The sequence below is a fragment of the Glycine max genome, chromosome 2, assembly GCF_000004515.6.
Source record: "Glycine max cultivar Williams 82 chromosome 2, Glycine_max_v4.0, whole genome shotgun sequence".
Classification (NCBI taxonomy): Eukaryota; Viridiplantae; Streptophyta; class Magnoliopsida; order Fabales; family Fabaceae; genus Glycine; species Glycine max.
Window position 1 is genome coordinate 9,171,902 of NC_016089.4, and position 26,616 is coordinate 9,198,517.

At 31.1% G+C, this 26,616-nt stretch overlaps 1 protein-coding gene across 1 annotated transcript; it reads left to right on the plus strand.

The window, feature by feature from the left end:
* Positions 1-5,435: 5,435 nt before the first annotated feature.
* Positions 5,436-7,416, plus strand: LOC100808573 (zinc finger protein WIP6). The gene is made up of 2 exons (XM_006574818.4): positions 5,436-6,067; positions 6,862-7,416. Exons 1-2 carry the CDS (start codon positions 5,570-5,572, stop codon positions 7,366-7,368), a joined length of 1,005 nt encoding a protein of 334 aa, XP_006574881.1. The 5' UTR covers positions 5,436-5,569; the 3' UTR covers positions 7,369-7,416.
* The last annotated feature ends 19,200 nt before the right edge of the window (positions 7,417-26,616 follow it).

Genomic DNA, 26,616 nt, shown 5'->3' on the forward strand with positions numbered 1-26,616 from the left:
TCACGTACATTAGTGAAAATCACGTCTAATTTTCACATAAAAGTCAAAATTACTTTTTATTTGCTTCAAACTTTCATATCCTGGATCCATGTTTGAGAGGTTTGGACGAAGATCTAAACATTCATTTATACTGTGTTTGGTTGAGCGTCATATTAGTGAAAATCACATTCAATTTTCACGTTAAAGCCAAAGTTACTTTATATTGCTTCAGATTTTCAAGTCTTAGATCAAAGTTTGAGTGATTTAAAAAAAATCCAAACACCCACTTAATTTGTCATGTCCTTAGATGTAGTATGTCTTATTTGAACTAGAAAAAAAAAATTCAAGTTCCTATATAAACAACACATAATTTTTAATAGTTTGGCAAGGTTAACTTGGCCATTTAATTTGATAGTGATTTAGTTTGACCGAATTGGAGTTTGTAATGGACATTAAACTAGCGAGAACAGTTGTGAGTGGAAAATTCAGAGTAACATCAAATCACCTGCATGCAAAAAATAGAAACCCAACAGTGATAAGTAACACATCCAAGATTCAGGGCCCATTAATTTATTCCGATGTTTGGATAGTTATGTCTCTAGCCCTCTGAACTGGTAAAATATTATGTTATTATGCTACATGTAGTTTCTTCTTCTCATCAAACAACTAGAAAGCGTAGGAGAGTGGAAACTGAATATAAGCCATAGATAAAAATAGCCCTAGAGCCCTACAAGGTGCTAGGCATAATGAACCCTAGCTTAGATGAAACTAGTCAAAGTGGAAGTTCTACCTGACCTTTTACTAGCCCTTTTGGTGGACTCTCTGAATGAAAGCATAGAGAAAGATGCTTATTGATTTGATGGGTGTTGTGACAGTGGTTTTATGTTTTGGGCTATGTCCAATCAAAGACATGACCCACACCAACCATTTGCTTCGGCCCATTAATGTTGTCTCCTTTAATAAAATTTAATTTTGATTAATTTTTCTTTTATTTTTGTTTATGGGAGTGAAAAGTTGCAAACTGTTCACGTAGAGTGCTTGCGTTAATGGATTGAGTAGGCAAGACAAAGAATCATCCCTTATTTCTCTGACTTTTTGTCCAACATTGAGAATTTCTCCATTTGTATCCCGTGATGGTACTTATGCAAAAGATTCCCAGTGGCTTCAAAAGATTACAATTACTAATATCCAAAGTAGGGTTATATATGTGGACTTAGCAAAATATGAACCAAAAGTTAAACTACTCTTTAAGGTGTGCGAACACACGTGAACTATTCAGCAATTTTTTCTATTAAAAAATTCAACACACGCTGCACTGTTTGAATAACTTGCAAGCTAAGACTAAAGAAAAAATCGCATTTTTGTTTACTTTTAACTTTATGTAAAATTATATCAATGTGTGTATTGTCTAACCAAATATGCACTAATCTTATTGTCTTAAAAATATTCTATTTTACTAGTATTAATATTGTTGATCTTCTCAAACTTGGAATTATCCCACTCATGTTCCTTAATTTTTTGTTCTATTAAAAAGTGTGTTTAAACCAAATTTGACTCTCCTTATATAGATATTAATTGTTCTTGTGCAGAACAAGTTTAGTTTCTTACCATACAATATAACATCATGAACATCAGTGTTGCAACTGTTTTAACAGTAATATTATTTGGTAAGAAAATATTCATACAAAAATTACATGTTATATAATATTTCATAATTAATATGATTAGGAAAAATTAACAAAATAATTTATTAAACACGTTTTTTTCAATCATTTCATAAATTTCTTTTCTTAAATTCATTTTTACCATTTCATATTGTTTTTATGCCATCAATTTTTTATGTCCCTTTTTACATGAATGATGATATATATTTTAACATCTCAATATTTTATTCCCTACCCCTCTACTTATGTGTTTGAGTGGATGGATCTTAGTGTGATTAGTTGTAAATTTTGAGATGTCAAAGTATTCTAAATTTAATTTTCTCACACATATCTTTTTACATTCAGTACAATGAAATATAGTAATATTAATATCTTAATCGTGAATAGCATGCCTTATTTTGGCCATAAAAAAGATGAGATACTTAATTATTTTTGGAGATGGTCGTGGATAAGCTGCATAGAATTCTGCATTGCCAAAAAAAGTTCATGGTTACCTAGCTACAATTTTTGTAATGATTTTCTGTTTTATTTACACTTACTTTGTTTAGATCTCATCAATTTTTACATATCTTTGTATTAACCCAGTGATATAAAATTTTATTATGTTCACATAAATAAGAATAATTTAACTAATAAAAGAATCTGAGTTTGATTCTTATTTTGTACAATTTTTTTTTAGATGAATAATATTTACGCTCTTAAGTAAGATTGATCTCTAATCCAATATATTAGAAAATACCCCTAATATGCTAACTTGGAAAAAAATCAATGGTTACATATCTCACATTCTTCCTTTCTTTCTGTTTAAACCCCGTTTCACATTGGTTGTGTGAAGATATCATTATTATTAAAAAAAAAAATTCCCTTTTCACATTCTGTCACTGGATGATGAATAAGACCCGTGGTAGTAGAGACACACACAAAGCTATTGGTTTACACATCCTAATTACACAGTGCAACTATCACTTCCGTTGCATTAGCATCACTATCACCATGAACTATCACTATCACACTATCTATCCCCTTCTCTTCTGGTAATAACAAAGTGGGGGAGAGAGAGAGAGACACGCCTCCACCTTCTACAGTTCTCCATGTCTACTTCCTGTGTTCTTATACACTCTCTCTTTTCATTTTTGTAGTTTTTTTTCTTTCTTCTGTGCCTCTCTGAATTGGAAAGGGACTGTGCCATTGCCCACTCATTCTCAACTTTTGAGAGAGAGTAAATGTGGGCTCAAGAGAATTCAGAAAGCTTACATGAAGATTGAGGACCTCATCAGAATTGAAGTCCCCCCCATTTGGTTTGGTGCAAAGATTTAGGGCTATTATATACGTCATGATAAAAAAAAAATGGACCACATTGTAGGGTGAATGGGAGTGGAAAGAAATTAGAGGTAGGGGGGAAAATGTAAGAAGAGAAGTGGCACACGTGATTGATTTTATGGGAAAAAAGAAGAAAAATATAGAAAGAAAATAAGGATGAAAATGAGATGGACGAAAAAAAAATGTTTTTTATAAAATTTTTAAGTTAAATTATAATTTTAATTTCTCTAATTTTTTAAATTTATAATTTTAATTTTCTTGATTTTTAATTTAACATCTGATTCTCTAGTTATATAAATTGATAATTTTGGTCCCTCATAGATTATTAACTAATAATTATGATAATTAGAGATATTAAATTAATTATAAATTAAATAAAAATTATTAATCGTTAAAAAATTAATAAGAGATTATTAACTAGGATCAAAATCATGAATTAGAAAAATTAGAAAGATCAAAAATATAATTTAATCTAATTTTTATAATATAAAAATCTTCATTTACAATAATACAATTAATGTGTACATTCAAGTGAGAAAAAAAGTATTTGTTTAATAACATTTTATTAAGGAAAATGTTAAATGTACACCTAATTTTGGGAATGTATAGGTGAAAAGAAAATAAAGATATATAAAAAGAGAGAGAAAAAGAAAGAGATTGATATATAAAGATATGATAAATGATATGATAAATGATATGATGAGATAGAAAATGAAAAGACAAATGAAAGAAATGGGGTGAGAATAAAATGCAACAGAAGTCGTGTATACACATATTTGATAATAAAACATTGTAAATTAAAATAAATTTCATTTTTGAGAACTTTTTCTTAAAAATTATTAACATAAACTAAAAATATACATATAAAAAGTCATAAATTACTTTTATGAAATTTAATAAAATGCTTCAAATGTCCCCAGAATTATCAGTGTTATTAGGTCACCCGCAAACCTCAAGTCCTTCATGGTATTTAAGAAAGAGGCACGATACTATTTCTGTATCTAACCATTGCAGAGTATCTAAAATGAGAATTAATGCTTACAGAAACACCGATCGATGCTAAAAAAATTGTGGACCGTTCTATCACATTAGTATAGATTTTTATATTTCAAGTAAAAATAAAGTAAGAATGCAGGTCTATTGGTGAAACCCATTTAATTAATTTTGTAGACGTGCTGGGTTGAAGGGATTGATCGAATTCTCATGAGAATGAGATGCTTAAATTGAAGAAAAAAAAAACAAAAAGAATGATATGTACAATTAAGTGAAATCCTTTTAAGAATCCAAAGAAAAATCTTGCATGAAGATGATCTTAAGAACTTACACAACTTATTTGATTTAAAAATATTTTTTATATATTTTCATTTTTTAATTATATGTAAAAAGATTATTATAAAAAAACCATCATATTTATTGTTTTTATGTAAATTCTAAGAAAATAAAATAACCTACTGATTTTATAGTTAAAAATAAACACAAAACAAAGGATTAAACAAAACATATTAGAGGCTCCTAACCTTTTGAGAATGTTGATTATAGGCTAATATGTTATGTGGTATGTGTGAGTTGAGAGAGAAATGAATTAGAGATAGTGTCGTATATCGGTACGATGTTCTATGCATTGCACCCTCCTTTGCCTCATTGCCCCCTCTCACACTTTCCTCCTTTGCCGGTGCTGTGTCTCCTCTATTCCCAAAACACGCCAAAAAAACGCATCATATCACCAATTTCCCTTCATTCCACGTACGCACACACACACATGCCACTCCAACCATGCTACCACCCTCTCTCTCTCCCAGTATTCTATCTCTTCTACAATATGAGACCACAAAACCACACACCAACACAACCAAATCCATTAGCATGATGACATATATAATATCAAACAAATTAAACCAATTAAGGATGGTACTCAAATCAATACATTTATATATTTTGAGTAGTCTGAGTTACCTAAGTGAAAATTAGATTAAACATTCTCATTTTAGTATCATTAGTACAAAGAAGGAAAAATATGTTCCAATCATCTTTAATCACATAAAGAATTGCACCAATCATCTACTATATATAGAATTGCATAACCCAATTGTTATATGAAGAAAATTAGACATTTTCGTATACTTTTAATTACAACTTTACACATGTTAATGTTAATATTGATTTTTAAATGTGTGCATTATGCGACTGCAACTTTAGTTGTAATGTCAAGGTTTTTGGGGGTGTACATGATTGTAATGAGACTTACTTGAGTTGTGATCACATGAATTGTATTTATATGCAATTTATGAGGAAAATAATTTAATATATAGTATGTTATAAGCTATACTTTCATGATAAGAATAACTGTTTTTCAATGTTCAAATGCCAAAAGCCAAAGCTAGCATCCACAAGATTTGTTTATTTATTGCCTTTCTCGTCCCCACTTACATTATCACACAACATTCACAAAAAAGCCCTCTCCCTCTCTCTCTCCCTCCCTACTCTACTCTCTCCTACCTAGCTAGCACCCTCTCTCTCTCTCTCTCTCTCTCTCTCTCATAATATCATACAATAACATTACACACACCACCACCCCATCTGCCAAATCTCACAGATCACACAACACCATGCAAGCTCACCACCCTTTCTCCTACATATCATCTTGTCCTGGTAATAGTACTAGTAGTGCCTTCTTGGAACCTCATCATCATCATCATGAAGCTGTAGTGGATGAAGCTTCCATCTCCCTCTCTCTTGGCCCTCCTGGCCAACAACACCAACAACCCAACAACCCCAACAAAGCCGTGACTTCTTCCATTCCTCACCACCATTACCAGCAAAACCCTACTACTACTACTAGCTCTGATGATCATCATCGTCAGAGAGGTGGTGTAACTGTGGCCCTTCACATTGGCCTTCCCAGTACTACCCCAACAACTTCACCAAACAGTGTCACCACAACTACTACTACTACTAGCAAGTCGCCTGATCTTCATTTGGCCTCTGCTGCACCCAACATTCAGGGCCAGTACTGGATCCCTTCTCCTGCTCAAATCCTCATTGGACCCACCCAGTTCTCTTGCACTGTATGCAACAAAATGTTCAACCGTTTCAACAACATGCAGGTAAATTATTAGTCGACCACAAAAATAAACAAAAGTAAAATACTGTAGGATATATAGCTATTCCATCATAATTTCATTACCGTTTATTTAAGGCCTAGGTAAAAAGGATTTTAAAGAAGAAGAAAAAAAGTAAAAAAAATCCACTTCTTTCTATCAAAGATTTACGTATACTGATATACAAAAAAAAAAAAAAATGTTATGTAACCGTTACACTCTCTGGTTAAAGTTTGAATTTAACTCCATTAATTTCTTTGAATGCTTTTGTTCTTCTTTCTATCTTTCTTTTTAAGTGTAATAATACCTCTAATTTATTTTACAATCACTTTACAAATCTCTCTAGCTAAAATCTCTAGTTCTTCCCTTTTCATCACATGTAATGTAGTCATGACTTTGAAGTTTAATAAACCCTTTCACACCCTCAAAAGAATGTGAAGCATTCATGACCAAAATATTTATCTTTTTTCCTTTTTTTATCCCCCTCTTATCTCTTCACCTCAACCCACCCCCAATTTAGGTGTATGTTTATCAACAAAAACCATTTTTGAAAAATCTTAGAATGTGAATTGGAATTTAAATCAACTTCAAAAGTTAATTTTTAAAACAAGAGTTACATCCATTTATATACTCAATTATAATCTTATTATCTCTCCACTTATATACTCAATTATAATCTTATTATCTCTAGTTCATGTGGGATTTAAGTTTTTTCTAAACAGCTTAGTGTCATTTGTTTTCTTGCACCTTATTATTAATTAACAACAAAAAAAATCTCTTACAAATTTTCCCTAATGCAGATGCACATGTGGGGACACGGTTCGCAATACAGAAAAGGCCCTGAATCACTTCGGGGCGCAAAGCCAGCATCGTCGATGCTGCGGCTTCCCTGCTACTGCTGTGCGGAGGGCTGCAAAAACAATATAGAACACCCGAGATCACGGCCGTTGAAGGACTTCAGGACCCTCCAGACGCACTACAAGAGGAAGCACGGGGCGAAGCCGTTCGGGTGCCGGAAGTGCGGGAAGCCTTTTGCGGTGAGAGGTGACTGGAGGACGCACGAGAAGAACTGCGGGAAGCTATGGTTCTGTATCTGTGGGTCTGATTTCAAGCACAAGAGGTCGCTTAAGGACCATGTTCGTGCCTTTGGGGATGGACATGCTCCTCACACTGTGGAGAGCTGTGGTCGGGTGGGGGAGGATGGCTTGTTGTTGTTGGGGGATGATGATGATGATGAGTTGGAAGTGGAGGAGGATGATGAGGAGGAGGATTATAATAGTAATGATTTGGCTTTTGGTTTTAATTAATATATGATATGATATGTAGCGTGGAATGGATATATTCTATGGATTGAAATGACCTCTTATATTAAAAAGAAAAAAAAATATGACATCTTCTCTCATTTCATGTCTTTCTTTTAATTTTTAATTAGAAGTATATGATGAATAAAAATTTAAATATATTTTTATTTTTTCTAATTTAATATTTTTATTTTATTTTAGTCTCATAAAAAATATTTGTTTTATTTTCATTTTTATAGTATTTTACATAACACTTTGAAGTTTGAACAGTAAAAAATATATTATTTAATGTACTTTAGAAAAAAAATAAAATAAACATATTACACGACTAAAATGAAAAAAAGTTATAAGAACAAAAATAAAAAATATTAAATTACAGAAACTGAAAATGTATTTAAGTTTAAATAAAAACAATATTCTTTTTTAGTTTTCTAGAAAGTAAGGTGTAATACAAGTGCTAATAACTTATGTCTTTTAAGAATATGAGAGAAATTTGAATTCTAATTATGTGATAAATAATATTTATGAGAAGTAGAGTTGTTCCTTGACTGTTACTATCTATATTTTTAAGAATTAATTTCATAACTTTTTGGCTATAAGAATACTTTATTTTTAGAAAAATAAAAGAAAAAAACACTTTTTAATTAGTATTTAAGTGTTATTTGAAAGATAAAAGAAAAAGGACACATAAAATACGTAATTTTTTCAAGGCAGTAATTTGATTACTTATACCATGAAATATGCTTAAATCTTATGCCTATTCATCATTTATTAGAGTGTTAGTAATACTTTTTATTAAAAATTATAAAAACAGACGAATTTACTACATAAGGGAGATCTACCAAATATTAAGAAATGTTTTTAAAAAATAAATTAGAGAGTATTTTACTATAATAACTCTTCTTGATATTAAATAGGTCTCACAAGTTTAATGTTTATTACGAGAAAAAGAATTTGTTAAAAATTGACGTGAGACAATTCATGGGGGGTGGTTATTTACTTTGTTAGATTTTCGTTGTAACTAAGATTTGGGTGAATGAATTAGACACTGAACCTTTGTCTGTTGTCTCTGAGAGAGAAGGGTGCGAGAAGATGGAGACAAACAGTGAAATGAAAGCTAAGGTTCTTGCATTTAATGCCAGAAGTGGCAGTCTTATCTAATTAAAGGACGTTTTCTTTTTCATGCTACTTTTTCCTGTGATAATGAGAGAGGGAGAGAGAGAGTAAGAGAGAGAGAGTCATGAAGAGGTAGTGAAGAGTATTCAGCGACTGCAGATGAGAGACAGACATGCAGACAAGGGCAGTCACAGATTCTACTGTTCAAAACTTTGCATTTGCATCGCCATGGATATTGGGCAGGGAAAGAAAGAGGGGAAGGCAGATATAGTAGAAAAGGGTGTCATTAATATGGTATAATATAGATGATGGTCAATCGATCAAATAGGGGTAATTTTTTTTTCAATTTATAATTTGGGAGTAATATATAAAAAAAAGTAAATGTTTTAATTTCTCAATTAGTCGTAATATTTTCTCTGATTTTTATTTTTTTTACATTGAGTCAATTCTTGATAAAGAGATTATTTATCATATCAAATAATTTTTTTATACTAAAAGAAATCACTTGGTTTGTGATTTTAATTTTTTTTAAATATAACTTTAAAGTCATAAGAGTTTTTTATTTTAAAGTTATAAATGAATTTATGACTTTAATTGTTTTTTTCTTGCACGTATATTTTTTTTTTAAAAAAATCGTAAATAATTTTTAATTTAATTATTTAATAAATAAATGTATGTTTATTTTTTAAATTTTATTTAATATTTTCTATATTTTTTTCAATTTTTTGTATATTATTTTATTTAATATTTTTTTTATATTTTTTACTATTGTTAAAGATTATTATTTGTTTTATAAATTAAAAAAATAATGCAAAAGACTTAAATTTAAATAAACATATTAAATAAAATAATATAAAAATATAAAAATATTTAATAAAATTAAATAAAATAAAACGTACATTAATTCATTAAATAATTAAAATAAAAATTTATTTACGATTTTTTTTAAATATACATGAAAAAATATTAAAATCATAAATTAATTTACAACTTTAATAAAAAATATAAAAAAATGTTTTATGGCTTTAAAATCATATAAAAAACCTTAAAACTTTAGAGTCATAATTAAAAAAATTAAAGTTGTAAATCTTTTTACAACTTTAATATAAATGTAGAAGTCATAATAAATGTTACAATTTTCAATTCAGAAGTAATAATATTTATTAAGATTTACCTCTTTTAGCATATTAATTAAAAATTTATTCCTAAATGATAAATTACAAAAAAAATACCCCTATTTAATCGTTTGGCCTATAGATGATAGATAATCTTAATTTTAATTTTAATATATATATATATATATATATATATATATATATATATATAACATTCAAAATAATTATCTCTCACGTTAAATAATATTTTTTAAAAAAAAATTAATCATGTTGAAATCATGTCGAACAGGCAAGTGATTTATCTAATCGATTTCATCTGAAATAAATCTTTGTTGTTATTAATCTTTTTGGATGTGATTTATTACAACTTCTTTGTATGTTTAAAGAATTTGATTATTTTAAATATGTATTTAGTATTTTGATGGATTAGTCTTTAATTCTATCAAGAGCATTAATTAAAATTCAAATAAATAAAAGAGAGAGAGTGAGTATCAGTTGTTTATATTTTGTTTGAGGGGTCAGTGATACTTACTGAGCATGGACTAGCACTGCACTGGTAACACACCTTTGATGGATTGATACTGTCAGTGTGTGTAGTATAACGATAGATGGACCACTGCTATGTGTTGCTGCTTTTGGGGTTTCACCCAAAGGGCTGCCTTTTGCCTTTTCAGACCAACTACAAACAGATACTACGAAACATTTTCAGCACCTTTGTTCTTATTATTACCCCCTCTCCCACTCTTTTTAACCCTCTCCCCCCACTACTATGGAAATTAATTAATTCATTATTAATTAGTATCTGATGTTGTATGAGTAACTTTGTACATGCTGGACCATAATTTATCCATGCATCATCTTTTATTGATTATTTTTAGTTAGATATAATATAGTAGGAGAAGGGGTAAGTTACATAAAAAAAGTAATTTTAAGAAAATTATTCTGCAATCTTATTATTTATTTTTTAAAAATTTAATGATTAAAATAAATTATTAATTTTAACCGTTAGATCGTAAGAAAATAAATGACAAAAATAAAGAATAATTATCTTAAAGTTATTTTTTTTTATAACTTGTTCTCTCTTGTATTGTTGATGTAATATTTTGATATTTATATTTATTAATTATTCATGAAAGACTATTTGTATGTATTAATTACGTTTTATTTGATTCAACTAACTTTTTTATTTTTTATTTTTATAACTAATGTTTTGGAGTAAAATAAGTGAGATAGAATAAATGAGAGTTTAGTCAATAATAAGTCTGCCACAATGTCAATTATTCATCATCATGATACAATAGTAATCAGAAGCAATCATTCATAAAATAATAATGCATGTGCATGGCCATTTCTGATCTTTGTTCTTTGCTCGAGGCTTTATCTTTGAGCCTTGTACTTCTATCTTGCTCCCTTTTATGCTTTTTCTTCCCTCTTTCTTCTTTTGTAGCATGAAAAGCAGATTGAAAAGAGAAGGAAATGGAAAGATTGGAAAAACAAAAAGGGAATAAATTAATACTGTGCATGCATGCTTGGATCTTCCAAGTGAAACTCTTTGCTTTTGCTTTTAGTTTAGCTACATGGATCTACGTTAACCTGGTTCATTAATTAATGTTTGTCTGGTTTGGGGAAAAACAATTCTCAAAAGTATTTTAAACAACAGAAACACGAGATCATGTCTAGGATGATAAACAAGTATAGTATTAGAGACATAAGTTTCAGATCCGAGGCAAAAGATTCAATTCAGACTAGCATCCACTTTAACCTTTAAATTGTTTAGTTCCCCGTTAAGTAGTCAATTATACTGTTATGGTCGTTTATTTACTTCTTACTTATTGGTGTAGCAAATAGCTCATTTTTTTATTAACTATTTGGAGGGTGTTGATAGGACAACTATATAGGCAATTAGTATATATAACATTAAACTTTTGAACCATGTTAGTCTAGATAAATTATTAGTTGAAATTGTATACCACTATACCATTTATATAACTTTTTAATTGACTAAACTCATCATAGGAGTTAAGAAAAGGTCTTCCTGCTTTCTCTCTGTGTACAGGCTTGTAGGTTCAAGTTACTCTTTCACAAATATTTTCAAGAATCTATTTGTTTATTATAAGTCATAAAGTGTTACATTGTTGGTAAACATGGGTGTGCATATAAATGAGTTTGAATCATTTGAACTATTTTTGAACTAAATTAGTTTGGTTAAATAAAATTGAATTGATTTTAAAATTATTTATTGTTCTAAAATCAGAATGGTTGTTTTAAAGAAGAAAAATAATAATTTGTAAATTAGATCGAAATTAGTTCCATTCTTAAAACCGATTTAAAATTGATTTGAAATCAATTTGACCTCCCAATTAGACCAATTCTCAAATTTGATTTAAAAGTCGAAGCGTTTAAACTAAATTGAAACCGATTCGTTTTGTTTGTTTTTTTTTTTTTTTGAGAATAATTTTTTGCACGCCCCTAGTGATAATATTACAATTTGTTTGTTTTTATGTTCAAAATGTGCCCAAAGGAACATTTTATCTTATCTAACCCAACACAAATTTCTTGCTTGAGAAAATTGTGACAACAATAAGCCAAACACATACTTAGCTATTGAACCAAAAATGAGTGTTTTGGTTCATAGATTAAATGATATGAGCAAATGAAGATTTGGTAGTGGGTGAAATTTTGAACCATAATAATTGTTTAAATTTGTATACAAATTAATTCCTATTATAACTGAATCCATAATATGTTAAGCGTGCACTTTACAAATTACTCATAATAAATAATGGTTTAAAACTCGGACCGAATCGACCATCGGACTGGGTCTTGCACAATGAAAGGACACCAGCCAGAATCCAATTTTGATCCTTTGGCGACTTTGGGACGAGGATTACCATCTATGCTACACCAACTTCTTATTATATAACTGCAAAATTATATATATACATTATACTTATATATATCATACAAAATTATTTATAGCATTTTTTATCAGTTTTATAACATTTATTTGATATATCATACAAAGTATATATATTCAAAACTAAATATTATTAGTAATAATAAAATTTTATATTAATTTGTGATGTGATTTTTTTTTACTTCTTTAATATAGGGTATCAAATTTTTATTTATTTTTTCAATAAAGGCCCAATCATATAGGTTAATCAGCAATCCATTGGTCTGATCATTGATACAATATCTTGATTGGATTAATCATCCATTCAATTTTTAAAATTTTTCACATAAACCTAATCGTTAAATTATGTGATATCATCTTCACCATTATGTATGTCAAAATTTTAAATAAACTAAATAATTATAGATATATAATTTTATAATTAATATTTACTTATAATTTTGATTGTATTATATATTAAAATAAAATTGATTAAAAGATATTGAATAATTTTAAATTAAATTAATATTTTATTGATTTATTTAATGTCACCTCTCAAACCAATTATTGAATTAAAGAAATTTAATGTTTATGAAAAGTTATTAAGTGGAGTAGGAAAAGTCTTGACTCAAAGTAAAGCGGCAAGTTTATGACTTGTAAGATAGTACGTACCTCTCTAATTACAGGATTAGATTTGCATATATCTATTTCCTTAGATCCTATTTGGTGGGATAGCTTGGTACACTATAGGTTGTTTTTTTTCTTCATTTAACTTTTCTTTTCCTTAACTCTAATTTGTTGTATCCGTAAGCGCGCCAAGATTAACTGTACAGGAACGTGTCTAAACACAGCAATCACATAATACACATGTAGGTGCAGACCTCTTTTCGTATCTGATAATATAAACTAACTCGTCTGAAAAGGTCACGTGCTCTGTGCTCACCACAGTAACTTGAAAACAAAGATATTTTTATGAAGTTCAAGTACGCAAACTAAGGTGTAAGGGTTAAAGTTTGGTTGGATTTGGTCTAATTTAAAATTTAGTCTAATGAAACATAGTTGCATTGGATTGCATTGTATTAATGTTTTTATTAAGGAAATTGTTATTGGCCCAAAGGATTTGGTTATTGGTCTCTATCATACCTCAAAATTTTAAAATTATTCATCCTCAAAATATAGTATAGAAATGTATTTCGCTACATAATAAGATGCGAAAATTATGCATAGTATAACAGAATCACTACAAATGTACAACGAAATCATGATTCATCATGATTCATGATTCCGTTGTACACAGTTTTTGCTCCTCTTGTTATGCAGCAGAACTATGATTTTGTAGTGTAACTTGGTATGGGAAAAAAATATACAACGGAATCGCAATTCTGTTATGCAAGGGGGTGGAAGGTTAAAAACGAACTATATAATGGAACTATGATTTTGTTATATGATGTATAATGAAATCACACTTCCGTTGTACATAAACTCTGAAAAAAATACACAACGGAAGTGTGATTCCGTTACACATTATATAACAGAATCATACCTCCATCGTATATTTTTTTTCCAGAATTTTAAATAGTCTGACATACAAAAATGACATGCATTAAATAAAATTTCATACAAATGTTAAGTACATATTGAGGTACATATCCATAAAATAATGGGATACACATTCAATGTTTGTTATGAATGAAATGTCTACTACATATTTCAATCCTTAAAAAGAAAGTCTGCTACATATTGAGATCCTCTAACTAAATGAAATTGTATTAAGTCGAAAGCTTGTATGCATTGATTGTAAGGTCTTTTCCATAAGCGGGCTTCAGGTACATAGTAGTTTCTCCATTGTGGTACAACAGGAGACAAGGGACAATAATCCTTTAAAAAACAGTTTCATGGTCATACATGCAAAAGATAGAGTTAACGAACAAATCAATATTAGCTTACAAAGGTAAATGGTAACTTTAGTGGATATTATATATCTACACAAAGTAATTTTCATTGACAAGTCCAATGGAAATGAGACGAGACTTTGCTAGCATGGGATCCCTAAGTGGAAAAAAGGTCCAACTCTGCAGCCTAGATAAGTGGACCAATACAATATTATATCAACTAGCAATGAAATAATCCATGTTATCATGAGGCAACCTATTCAATATTGCATGTGCGCCTTCAATCCTATGTTGTAACAAAATGAAATGTAAATAATTCTCTTAATTTAACAAAATAAAACTTAAGCCAAAAAAAACTAATGTCAAATAATTTAGGGTAAAATATGTTTGGGTCCTTGTAAAGTTTGAAAAATATTGATTTTGTTTTCATAAAATATTATGTATTAATTTGGTTCTTATAAAAAAAATAAAGCATATTTTTGTTGGTACTCAATTGTAACTCTGTTATACGATTCCTTGACATGGCTAATAGACTTAATTACTTTCTTTTTCTACCTTCCTAAGCACACTCAGAAGATATCAAAACTCACTGTTACTTCAATTTTTCCGTTAATCTCATCAGAAAATACGAGAAAATTGGTCGGGAAGTAATGGAAAATTGCTATTAGGGGGGCGGGGGGGAGGGGGTTAGCTCTCAGAAATTGTTTAATTCATTTTGGAGGATATTAAATGCCACAAATTATTTAGTTTATTTGTAATCAAATTGCACGTATAAGTTTGTTAGCTACATCATATTATCATCTAATAGAGTTACCATTGAGGACCAATAAAAACATTTTTTATTTTTATAGAGACCAAATTAATACGAAAATTTTTATGAGGATGAAATCAATATTTTTCAAATTTTATAGGGACTCTAAACATATTTTACCAAATAATTTATGTACCTATTTGTTTTTCTATTTCCAAGATTGACCCGATCAATCCATGCTTGTACAAACTTCTCCTTGAAAGGCATCAACCATGTAATTTGGTCATAATCCACAAATGTTTTATAATGTGTGCACTGAGTTGTAAAGCTATTAAAGCGTGCATTATATGATACTTCATCTGAAGACTACAACAATAGTTCTCAAGCATCAATGATATTTTTTTTCAATCTTCACCCTTATCCACGAGGAGTTTGCATTTTGCACTTACATTCTTTCTAATGTGGAACATAAATAACAAGTTGGTTGAAGAAGAAAACAAAGTCTCTAATGCATTCGTGAAAGCAAGATTCTTATCACTGACAATAACCTGAGGCAACACATTATCTTTCACAAAAAATCCTTTCAACCTGCTTAAAACACATTCAAAATTATATGTTCTCTCAAAACTTAAATAAGCAAAGGCAACAATGAAAGTCATGCTTGTTGAAGTGATACCAATAATTTCCAACAGCAGAAGACGATACTTGTTTGTCTTGTAAGTTGTATCATAAATCAACATTGTTGGAAACAAATTTAGGAGTTTGATGGAATCTAGATGTGCCCACATTATATCTTTGACGATGTCTTCATTGTCCAGTTGTCTAAACCAATAAACATATTAGTAGCGCTCTATCAACTTCATTAGATGTTGTATTTCTAACGTTCACTGTATATGATTTTGTTGGTGCTAAGATTTGTTAGATCTTAATATTTGATTGTCAACAAAATTTGACCAAGTTTCATCATGTTTTAATTTAGTCAATTAGTTAACTATAATTTTTCTTCATTGCTTAAACGACCAACATATGAATGACCAACCAATGTTTTCATCACTTTATGGTTAACAATCATAGCCTTAGCAATTAGTCATAGGTTGCACTTTGGTTTCTAATGTAGAAATGGTATATATAAACAATGAAAAGAAAACTAAACTTGTTCTTTGGAGTATCCAAACTTGGATATGTAGTCAGTGGCATTAAGCACTGCTTTCAACAACATTGATGCCCTCAAAGACCAGCCACTCTGAGAATCTTGGTTCAATAGGACCTAGCTCAAATATTGGGTTGACATGAAGGGGAGTTGGCCCCATTGGTGTAAGGTACTCTTTCATTCCACCACTTATAATTTCACACCTGATATGACATGAAAAATGTTATCAACTTTAAGTGCTAAAGTATATCTTACCTACTTGTGCAAAATTATTAAGTGATCTTTAGCCATCATAATTTTTATTAATCTTCATGTAACACATAAGGTGTGTTTGATATATATTAAAGTACATAAATCATGAGCCTCTACCTAATAATTTCTTCTTGTGCAGGGGATATTTAAGAGTATAGTGGTATCCATAATCAATAATTAAAAAGAGTATGAAATTGAGAATTGACTAGAAAAGTTGCAATTACTAAGACACGACATGAGGAATAATTTTGTCTCGGATTGTAGAACTGTAGTTGCACGTCAATTGAAGCCTTTCTTTGTCATGCCTCAATGCATTTAGGAACTTCAAGGACACTCAAGTAGACTTGTTTCAGGTTACTGGTAGTTGTCACAATCATAGGAACTAATGTGAAAGAATTATCAAAGAAAATTACATGATCACTCTCACTCTCTGTCACCATTGATCTTGATCTTCAACACGAAAGACTAAAACACAGTCCCAATATCCAAAATAATTGGCTTGCTCAAACAAATTTAATTTGAGGAATCATTACATAAATCTTGAATAACAAATTGACAATAGCTTGCAGTTGAAAAAAGTAAAAATCCATCTTCTAAATGACCATCAAGCATATTCCTTTGCAAGTCAAGCTTTTCAAAAGAAAGAATAGTAATGAATAAAAATAATATAAATGAACAAAAATAATAGAATAATAGAAAAAATAGTTAAAAAGGCCACAAACAAGTTTGAGTCGCATGTGACCCAAACATGAACACTATTAATTTAATTATTTAGACAAATGAAACTACACCAATCAATATGAAAGAATAGATGGGTAGTGTTCTTTAAACTGGTAATCTTAGGGCTAAGCAATTTGGCATTATTAATTGTCCAAGAAATGCCAGCTACAATGCTACATGATGTAATACCCCTCATTTCACATAGGGTTAAGCATTTTTTTCCCGAATGTACCTTAACACCCGTATTGGTTGCTTCACGAAGGCTTCAAGTAGTGATCAAACATGGGGTTGAATGCCACGGTAAAAGCACAATCAACTATATATCCTTCAAAACAGAATTCATGACAAGAGGTTCAACAAAGTAAATATCAAAACATACATACACTAATTACTAGTATTATCATAGAAATACAAGATTGAATAAAAAAAATATTATGTGTATTACCATCAACATGGGTACCAAAATCCAATTTCATCACATCATCACACTGAAGTATAGTCTTATCCCATGAATTTGGGGTCCAGTGAGCAGCAACCCTAGAGGAGTAAGAGTCTCATTTAAGAAAACAATTCAAGGAAGAAACCTCAAACAACTAGAGCATTTTCCAACTAGATGAGGTTAGTTACAACATCAGACAAAACCATTACATTACAATGATTACATCAAAAATCAACACTTTATAGAGGCCATTTAAATTTAAATCCTTTTAATGGTTTCAATCAGGGATTTTCTAGTAATTGGAGCTATCGTTTATTTGATCAACTTTTCTAATTGGGGCTTCCACCGATCTGTCACATTCCAACTTATCTGAGGTTTGAGTTTGCCATTTTTTTTTCTTAATAGGTGCCATTACTACATTTTCTCAAAGACATTCATTTCCATTTAATTTTTCTTTTACAATCACTCACCCAACATAACATTCTCACAATGTTTATGCTCTTGGTGTGCCTTCATTGCTCATTCTTAATATTTAGTATTGTAAAGCAAGAAACCACTTAACAAAAGGGAAAAGCAGAAAACCATAGTATAGTGTTACCAATTTAAAGAGCATCCTCTGATATTAGCTTACGAAGTCATCAACATTCCAGGCTTTAAAATGCCTTTAATATATTTGCAAACCTACTTAGAAATAAAGAATATACTGGGCTACTGTTATAACACCAAGCTTTATCAAAGAATAAACATACTTCTCAACTTTTCACTTGAATGTAAAATAAAATCAGATGAAACAAGGGAAATAAAGAAAAGGAAAATATGACTTTATTTCCTTGCATTAAAATCTAATGAAAGTATAAGGAATGAAAGAGCAAAGGTGAAAACATTTTTCTACAAATTAGCTTTCTCTTAATGTTTTCCACAAATTCTTGGAGAATAAAAAATAGGGGGTCAGACCCACATTAATCTTACCTCCACTTCCCACTCTTTATTTCCTCCTCCATATCCAAACAATAAACAGTGACTATCTTGTCTAATTTTATTTTTCCAAAATTAGCCATCAAAATAAAAGGTTAAAGCTGGAAAGTAAGAATAAAATTACAACCTGACGATGAACTTTTGCCACTCGACAAATTGAATTATATAATGGCTTCTGCAGGCACTCCAATTTTCTCTTCTCCTTTGATGTAGTTCTCCATAAGTTACTGGCATAAAGATTCTAAAATGATTACAAAGATATTGAAAATTCACACAGAATATTTAAATAGGTTTTTGGATGGCACTCACAAAGGGAACCCCTTTTGCATCTTTCCATATTCTGGAAACACCTCATCAGATTCTGAAGAAGTTGTTAATTTCTTCACTCGTGGCACTTTGTTCAGCATGGCCAACGAGTTGCTCACGTGATGCGATCTTTGAAGCAGCTTCTTCTCGATTTTGTCCCTCACACGCCCTTTGCTATACGCAAAGCCATCAAGGCACGTGTACAAGTTGGTCATTGCTCCACTCAACAGAGTCTTCAAGTCATGGTGCTACTTCGACCCTATGGTGCTCTTGATGGAGATATCGTCGAGGGTGGCTTTGAGCTCAATAATGCTTCTGCCACATCGATGGTGGAGAGATCTTCAATGGTGGCTCGAACCAACCGGATCGCCTGCGCCATGTCCCGATTCAGATCGACTCGGTCCTCAAAGCACACCTTCGCCTTCACCCGCTTTGGTTCACCATCGTCATCGTCATAGAAACTCACTGTCGCCTCATCGCACTCTCTCAAAAACAGCCATGCCTTTGACTTGACTGAACCCGGCTCACTGCTTCTCAAGGAGGAGGATGAGTCCCCGTGCACCACATCATCTGATTTCCTCTCTTCCATGCTTTCTCCCGCATGATCCTGTGCTGGGAGTTGCAAGATTGTATAGAGAGGAGGCGGCGGAGGGAGAAGTGCGACGGCGAGGAGATGAAAGGGTGGTGGCGAAGGGAGGAAGGGAATAAGGAGAAAGACGGGTTAGGGTCGCTAGAGGTAGGCCTGTAGGGCATGAGGGTGAAGTCCAAATTAAAACTTATGCTTTCACTCAACAGCGGTACTATTAAAAAATCGTCTTAAATTAGTTGGACTAAATTACAAATATGCCACAATACATGGTATTCTAAGACGGTTATAATCAAAACCGTCGTCAAATTCTTCGTTCATAACCTTTTATTTACCAAATTGCCACCACATTCATTTTTAAGACGGTTTTACTAGGACCGTCGTCGAATCTACATTGTAAAAACACATTTTTTTAGTAGTGCACCCACATTTTATTCTAGTAGAGTTGCATACTAACTTGTCTTTGGAGTGTTTGTACTTCTTTCACACTTTTTCACAATCCAATATAACGTGTTTTTTTTTTACTTACTTTTCACTTATGAATGACAACCACAAACTCATGCTCATTTCCCACACGTGGAGCCAAATTTAACAAATAATCACACTCTTGAAAAACCTAAAAAATAAAAAAAATTATTCAATAACAAAACACAAAATACATACAAATAAAAGTCTCATGATAAATACTAGAGAGGATGATTAAATATGATTAATCCGATTAAAAATTTACCAAACAAGTTTGATCAATTGAAAGTAAATGGTCAATACCAGATAAATGACTAAAATTAGGATTGATCGGTTCCTAAAACAGACAAAGCAATCAAATAATTCAATTGATAGAAGGGAAGACCAGAAATTCAATGAAAATAGCAAAAAAAGATTACCTGCTCAGTTTATATCACAACCCTAACAAAAGTAATTAGTCATAAACACAGGAAGATACAAACTTTACAATCAAAGCGTAAAAGAACAAAAAAAAAAGTAAAAACTTTACAAGTTAGGACCCTCATCATATTCCTCACGTTCTTGTCATACCTTAATTCCTCTCACAGTCGTCACTCTCTCATAAACCTCTATTTTTTAAACAAAGTAAAAGAGGGCTTTTGTTCCCTGTTTATGATAACTTAAAAATATCTAACTTCGTAGACCACCAACGGTCGTGCTTGCATGATGACGATCGTGGTCCTTGAGTGGCAACTTCAAATTTCAAATCTTGCTCTTCGGCTGTCAATTGGCTCCCAAGATCAAGACAGTTGTGGTCATGGTGACCATGACTATGCTCGGAAAAGTGACGTTCATGCTCGGAAAAGTAACTTCTCTTCAATGTAATTTCTTACGGGGTGGACAACAAGGTTCTAGGGGTGACTTGGGTTAATTAGTGAAAGAAGTGTGTAGGTAAAAAGTGCTCTGGTGGTTTCGAAGTTAAGGATGTGGACTAGTTTGTTCAATTGCGTTGCTTGCCTAATAGAGAAAGAGAATTGTTCTAGAAACAAATTAAAGTTATTAATATTTGCAATGTGTTACTTATATTGGATGGTTTAAAGATGGGCTATGAACGGTTGGTGTCAAGTATAGTAAAAGAGGGTTATGTTATGATTTTTATGGCCTTCATTCGGTGCAACATTTCAATCCAGAACTAATCTAAACTTCAATTAGTTAATTCCAGTACTATCTATTTAGATCTTAAGCTATGGGAACGTGGTATTGTCAAAACTAAATATTCTTTTCCATTTACGCTTTTCATTCAATAATTTTTGGCACACTACATATAGCTAGCTAATAACATTAAGTGTGTATCTTACCAGAACATATATATACACATTCCCCTAAATCTCAATGAATCCAATGATCATATATATCAAATGTACATTTGATGTATGTTAAACTGCTCTATTTGGCATTCCATTTTTCAACAAACTTTATTTTCTCTCAAATCTTAGCAACCCATCATGAACTAGACACATGTAGTTGGATTCAACCATATATTTGTGCAAACGGTAATATATGCACGATCAGTGTAACGACACACTACATTAATTATATTGATTTTTTATACATATTTTCTGATGTCATGACTACGTCTATGTCGATCTTTCTGTCTCTAAACTTTGGTACTACATATTTGTAATGGCATATGCTATTCTGAACTAGCTGCATACGGTAATAATTATGCTTGTACTGTTAGTCCTGCAAAGATGTGAAATTGGCAAATAAGGCCAGAAAAACTTTTCATTGTACAAATCGATTTTGTTTTTCTTACCTATATGTGTGTGACAGGTTTTTCATTCATTCGGCTCTCTATTTGCTTTAATTGGGGAAATGATTACTGCGAAGCGCCAAGAAAAATTGAATGAAGTTTGGCTTCGCATCCGCATACGGAAAAGTTTTAGGTACAAATTTAGAATTAAAATGTACATTTTGTTCCCTTTTCTTTGTAGCTATTTCTTGAATTTTTTTAGTAGTCAAATCAATTATGTTTCAATCATATGCTTGGTAAATTATTAAGATCCACTTAATGGTGAGAATTTTGAGTACTTTTTGAGTTCTTAAGTTTAGGCTTTATTATTGTAATATTATGTAAATCTGCGTGTAAGTAAAAATCATTCTACTCATGTGTGTTTGGGGTGAAAATTTGCATAATTGATTTTGAAGTGAATTTATCTATGTTTGAATATTTTTATTGAGTTAATAATAAAATTTAATGTAATTTTTTTTAAATAAGAAAAAGTAAAAATAGTTTAGATAAACACATTTTATTGCAATAATATATAATTGACGACCTAGATTTATAATTCTTATTTCTCTTAATAATATAATCAATTGGATCTTTATTTTTAAAATTAATTTAATTTGATCTCATTTTTTAAAATATTCGGAGATAATGGAAGAAAAATGAGATCAAATTAAACTCATTTAAAAAAATAAAGAACTTAATTGAACCTTTTTACAATGAAGCTCCTAGTTTAGTTTTGGTTTAATAATTTTACAATGTCTGACATGGTTTAATAGCTAAGACGTTTGTATTGATTGTTTTTAGTCTAAGCATGTGTGTGCTTCAATATTATTTTTTATCTTTTACATGTTTAGTGTTTGATCAGTTGTGAAGTAGATGAATAATTCTTTGTCTCTAAGTTTCTTAAGAACTTACATCTACTTGAAACATGGCTAGCAACATCGAATTGATTGATTGTTTCATTTGGTAATTGATTGCTCAAGTTAGTTTCAGAAGAAAAAAAGTTCTACAGTTAAGGATAATCAATTACCTAGCTCTAGGAAACGAAGAGGAGCTATCTGTCTAAATCTATAATTGATTGCTAAACATGATAATCGATTATCTATTCAGCACAACGGAAACTAAAATTCTCAAATTGAAAATGAATTATTCGACTAACTAGTTTATGGAATTGCAAAACAAAGGAGATTTAGGAAAATTAATCAATTACTTGTTTTTATAATCGATTAGATCTATTTTGAAAGCATATTTATAATTAAGTATAAAAATTATATTTTAATTTAGATCATTTAAGATTAAGATTGCAATAATATTAATATTTTGTTTATTTTAAAAATATTCTCATTTTGATATATTATATAAAGATTGTAAATTTGAATTAAATTAAATTAGCATTAAATTTTTGTAAAAATATTTTAAAGGAATAAAAAGTTAATACATATCATTTATAGTTTAAAAAATATTGTAAAAATTATAGAGCTTCATGGACGAATCTTGCAAAGGAACTCATGGGTTTTCATGGCATTGGAGTCTCACTAACATTTGCGTTATTTAAGTCGGCATTCTCACTTCCACTTCATCCAGCACTACTCTTGCAAGTCCTTCCCTCTAAGGCGGAAAGCTCCCTCACCGATTCATTTTTACATCCCACAACTTCAGCAGATCACTTAGTCCCGTTCATCTTCGGCACAAGAGCACTGGATCAGTGGGCTATTATGCACTCTTTCAAGGGTGGCCACTTCTAGGCAAACCTCTTGGTAGTCTCTGCATCCCTGCCTCCTTCATCATTGAGCGGTCATTTAAGGACCTTAGTTAGTGATCCAAATTGTTTCCCTCTCAATGATGAAGCACTACTAAAAAAAAAGGTTTTCTACATCGCTATATTAACATCGGTTATTGCTAAAACCGATGTTAACGAAAGCGCGGTGACATTTTTGTAATTAAATGGAGTTACTTAACATCGATTTTAGCAAAATCGATGTTAACTACTTCATGTTAACATCGGTTATTTAAAAAACCGATGTTAACATGATGTTAAGATGAATATGGTAACATCGATTTTGGCAAAACTGATGTTAACTTCATAGAGTTAACATCGATTTTGAGAAAGCCGATGTTAAGGAGTTGATTTTAACATCGGTTTGTTAAAAAACAGATGTAATCTATTTGATGTTAACATTGGTTTTTACAAAACCGATGTTAACTATATTCAGTTAACATCGGTTATCCATAAAAAACCGATGTTGTTATGTTTATAAGTTAAAACTTGACATTTCACAACCTGCGCACGTTCGAAAACCTTGCCCTCCCTATTCTCTTTGTCTGCCTGCCTGAAATCGCTCTTCTTTTTCTCCTCCCGCCTGAAATCTGCTGGAAACAGCTCCCTTGACACCCACATTCTCCCACACTGTCCCACATTGTTTTCAATACTGTCGGAAACCCCTCGCTCGAACCCACAGAACCCCCTACACTGCTCTTGGAAGTGTGGCTCGAAGAAAACCCTACATACACTGTTGGTACTAGGGTGTTGAAACACTCGTGGGTGCTCAAAGCTCAAAGCTTTCTCCGCGAGGTACGTAGGTCAACTTCGTGTATGCTAAGTTTTTGTGGGTTTTCATGTTTTATTGATGATAATAATAATAATAATAATAATAATAATAATAATAATAATAATAATAATAATAATAATAATAATAATAATAACAATAATAATAATACGTCTTCAGTTGTAGTATTGCTGATTGAGGTACGAGGAAAGCTTAAAGTTTCGTGCCATTTTGTTAGATCTCACTGCCATTGTCACTGTTTGGGTTCGAGGTAAGCTTGGTCTCTTTTTCATTTGTAGTTTAGCTAGGAAACATGTTGAAGTTTGTCTCTATTAAATCTATAGACTGCTTGAAGCACCAGTAGAGATAACTAGTGATAAGGATCCTGTTATTGTGAGTAATTTAGCTCACTATCTCATTATTTTGCATTAAGCAAGTTCATAACAAGTTACTGACACTTCTTGCAATTATTTTGGAGTTTGGGGCATTTGTTTGGTATGTCACAAATTTTCCAAATGCCTTCCATATAAACTTGTTTGATATATAACTTATAGTGTGGTGTCTGCACGCATTAAGTTACCATAGCATAAACATGATGTGGCATAAGCAGGAGTAAGCCTATTTTAGGGAAAATTGTAACATAGATTCAATTATATGTGCCCTGGAGAAAAATAGTTACAATGGTTATAGAATTAGTTAGAGGGCATTATTTTTTTTTATCAGCCAAAATATAATATATTATAAATCTATGAAAGTACCAGAGGTACTATAAATACAATATTAATGGTGGGTATGTTGCTGGATCCACTAATGTGATGATCCAGACTGTAGATCTGATATATTACTACCGTGTAATACCCAACATTCTTATCCTATATACAAAAAGCTATTGGTAGATTACTAGACCAGTAGTTATATGAGTCAGCAAAATCTTTCTCAAACCCTCTAAGCCATGACCAGACTAGAAATATTGCGTCTTCCAGTAGCTTGCTTCCATTAAAAGGCGCATCTAGGAAAACATTTTGATTTATGTGCTGCCAAATAGGCCATGTAAGGGCCACCCACCAACACTTCCATCTAGAGTACTGCTTTCCTCCATCTAGAGGGCATTATTAATTATTAGAATTGTAAACCAGAATTGGAGAATTCTCCCCTTATTTTGTTCAGATCCACTGTTTTTCTTTCTGTCTTTGTTCTATTCTTCAATTCTGGTTCATTGCTTCGTAACACCCAGTCTGGCAGTACCATACTGAAATTAGTAGAAGACTTTTTCCGTTTTAGTTTTGTTAGGTCCCACAATTTTGCTGATTTCTTCGACTTGGTTTAGGTACATACTTTCTTCAACTTGGTTTAGGTACATACTTGTCAGTTTGTAATGGTTTTTTTTATGGAAGATAAAGTAGCATTTTATTGCCGTGGTGGGCTAATCAATAGCCACTTAACTAACTACTAGGTCCACTGTTAGGAGAAGTTGGCAATGCGGTTGAAAATTTTAGTGTGTATGATACATCCTTTTGTGTGTGTGGCTTTCTATATATGAATGAATATATACACTTTCATAAAGGCTATGTAGATGCTTCTCTATCTCAAAGGCACACTGTTATGGTCCTTAGTTCATAAATGTTCTTTTTTGATAAAGCTTGATTTATTAACCCCACCCTTCATGCCATATGCATTTCAATGACACCGGTTCTATCACTTTTTTCCCACAATAGTCCATGACTTTTCCAAAGTGCTTGAGTGATTGAGAATGGGTTTTCTTCCCTCATCTTCTGTTCTGTTTTGTTTTTCTTCTACGACTTCCTACTTCTACACACATGAACCGTGTTCTAGTAGTTTTCAACCTTGGCAGTTCTACTATTGTTGTTTCTTGTTGCTCACGACACCCCTGTTGTTGCTTTATGATCATGTTGTGAGTCCGTGCTAGAATATGTCGCTTCTGCGAGTGTATGTATGCGTGTGAGGTTGATTCAACATTTATTTGTTAGTATTTTTTTTTATCGGCAAAGATAATATTTTTTTATTAGCAAAGATAATATATTATATATTGAAAGAAGTACCAGAGGTACTTAAAATACAAAAAGAGTCCATATATATGGTTCCACAGTCAGACATTAATATTCTGAGGGGGAACCAAGCTATGGATACAATATGCATATGAATTTACATGTATAGAGCTCATAACTATGCAATCCCCTGCTGATACATAAAACATTGTGGAAAATTACTTGACCATTGATTAAAATGCACTGTGAAATCCTTCTCAAAACTCCTAAG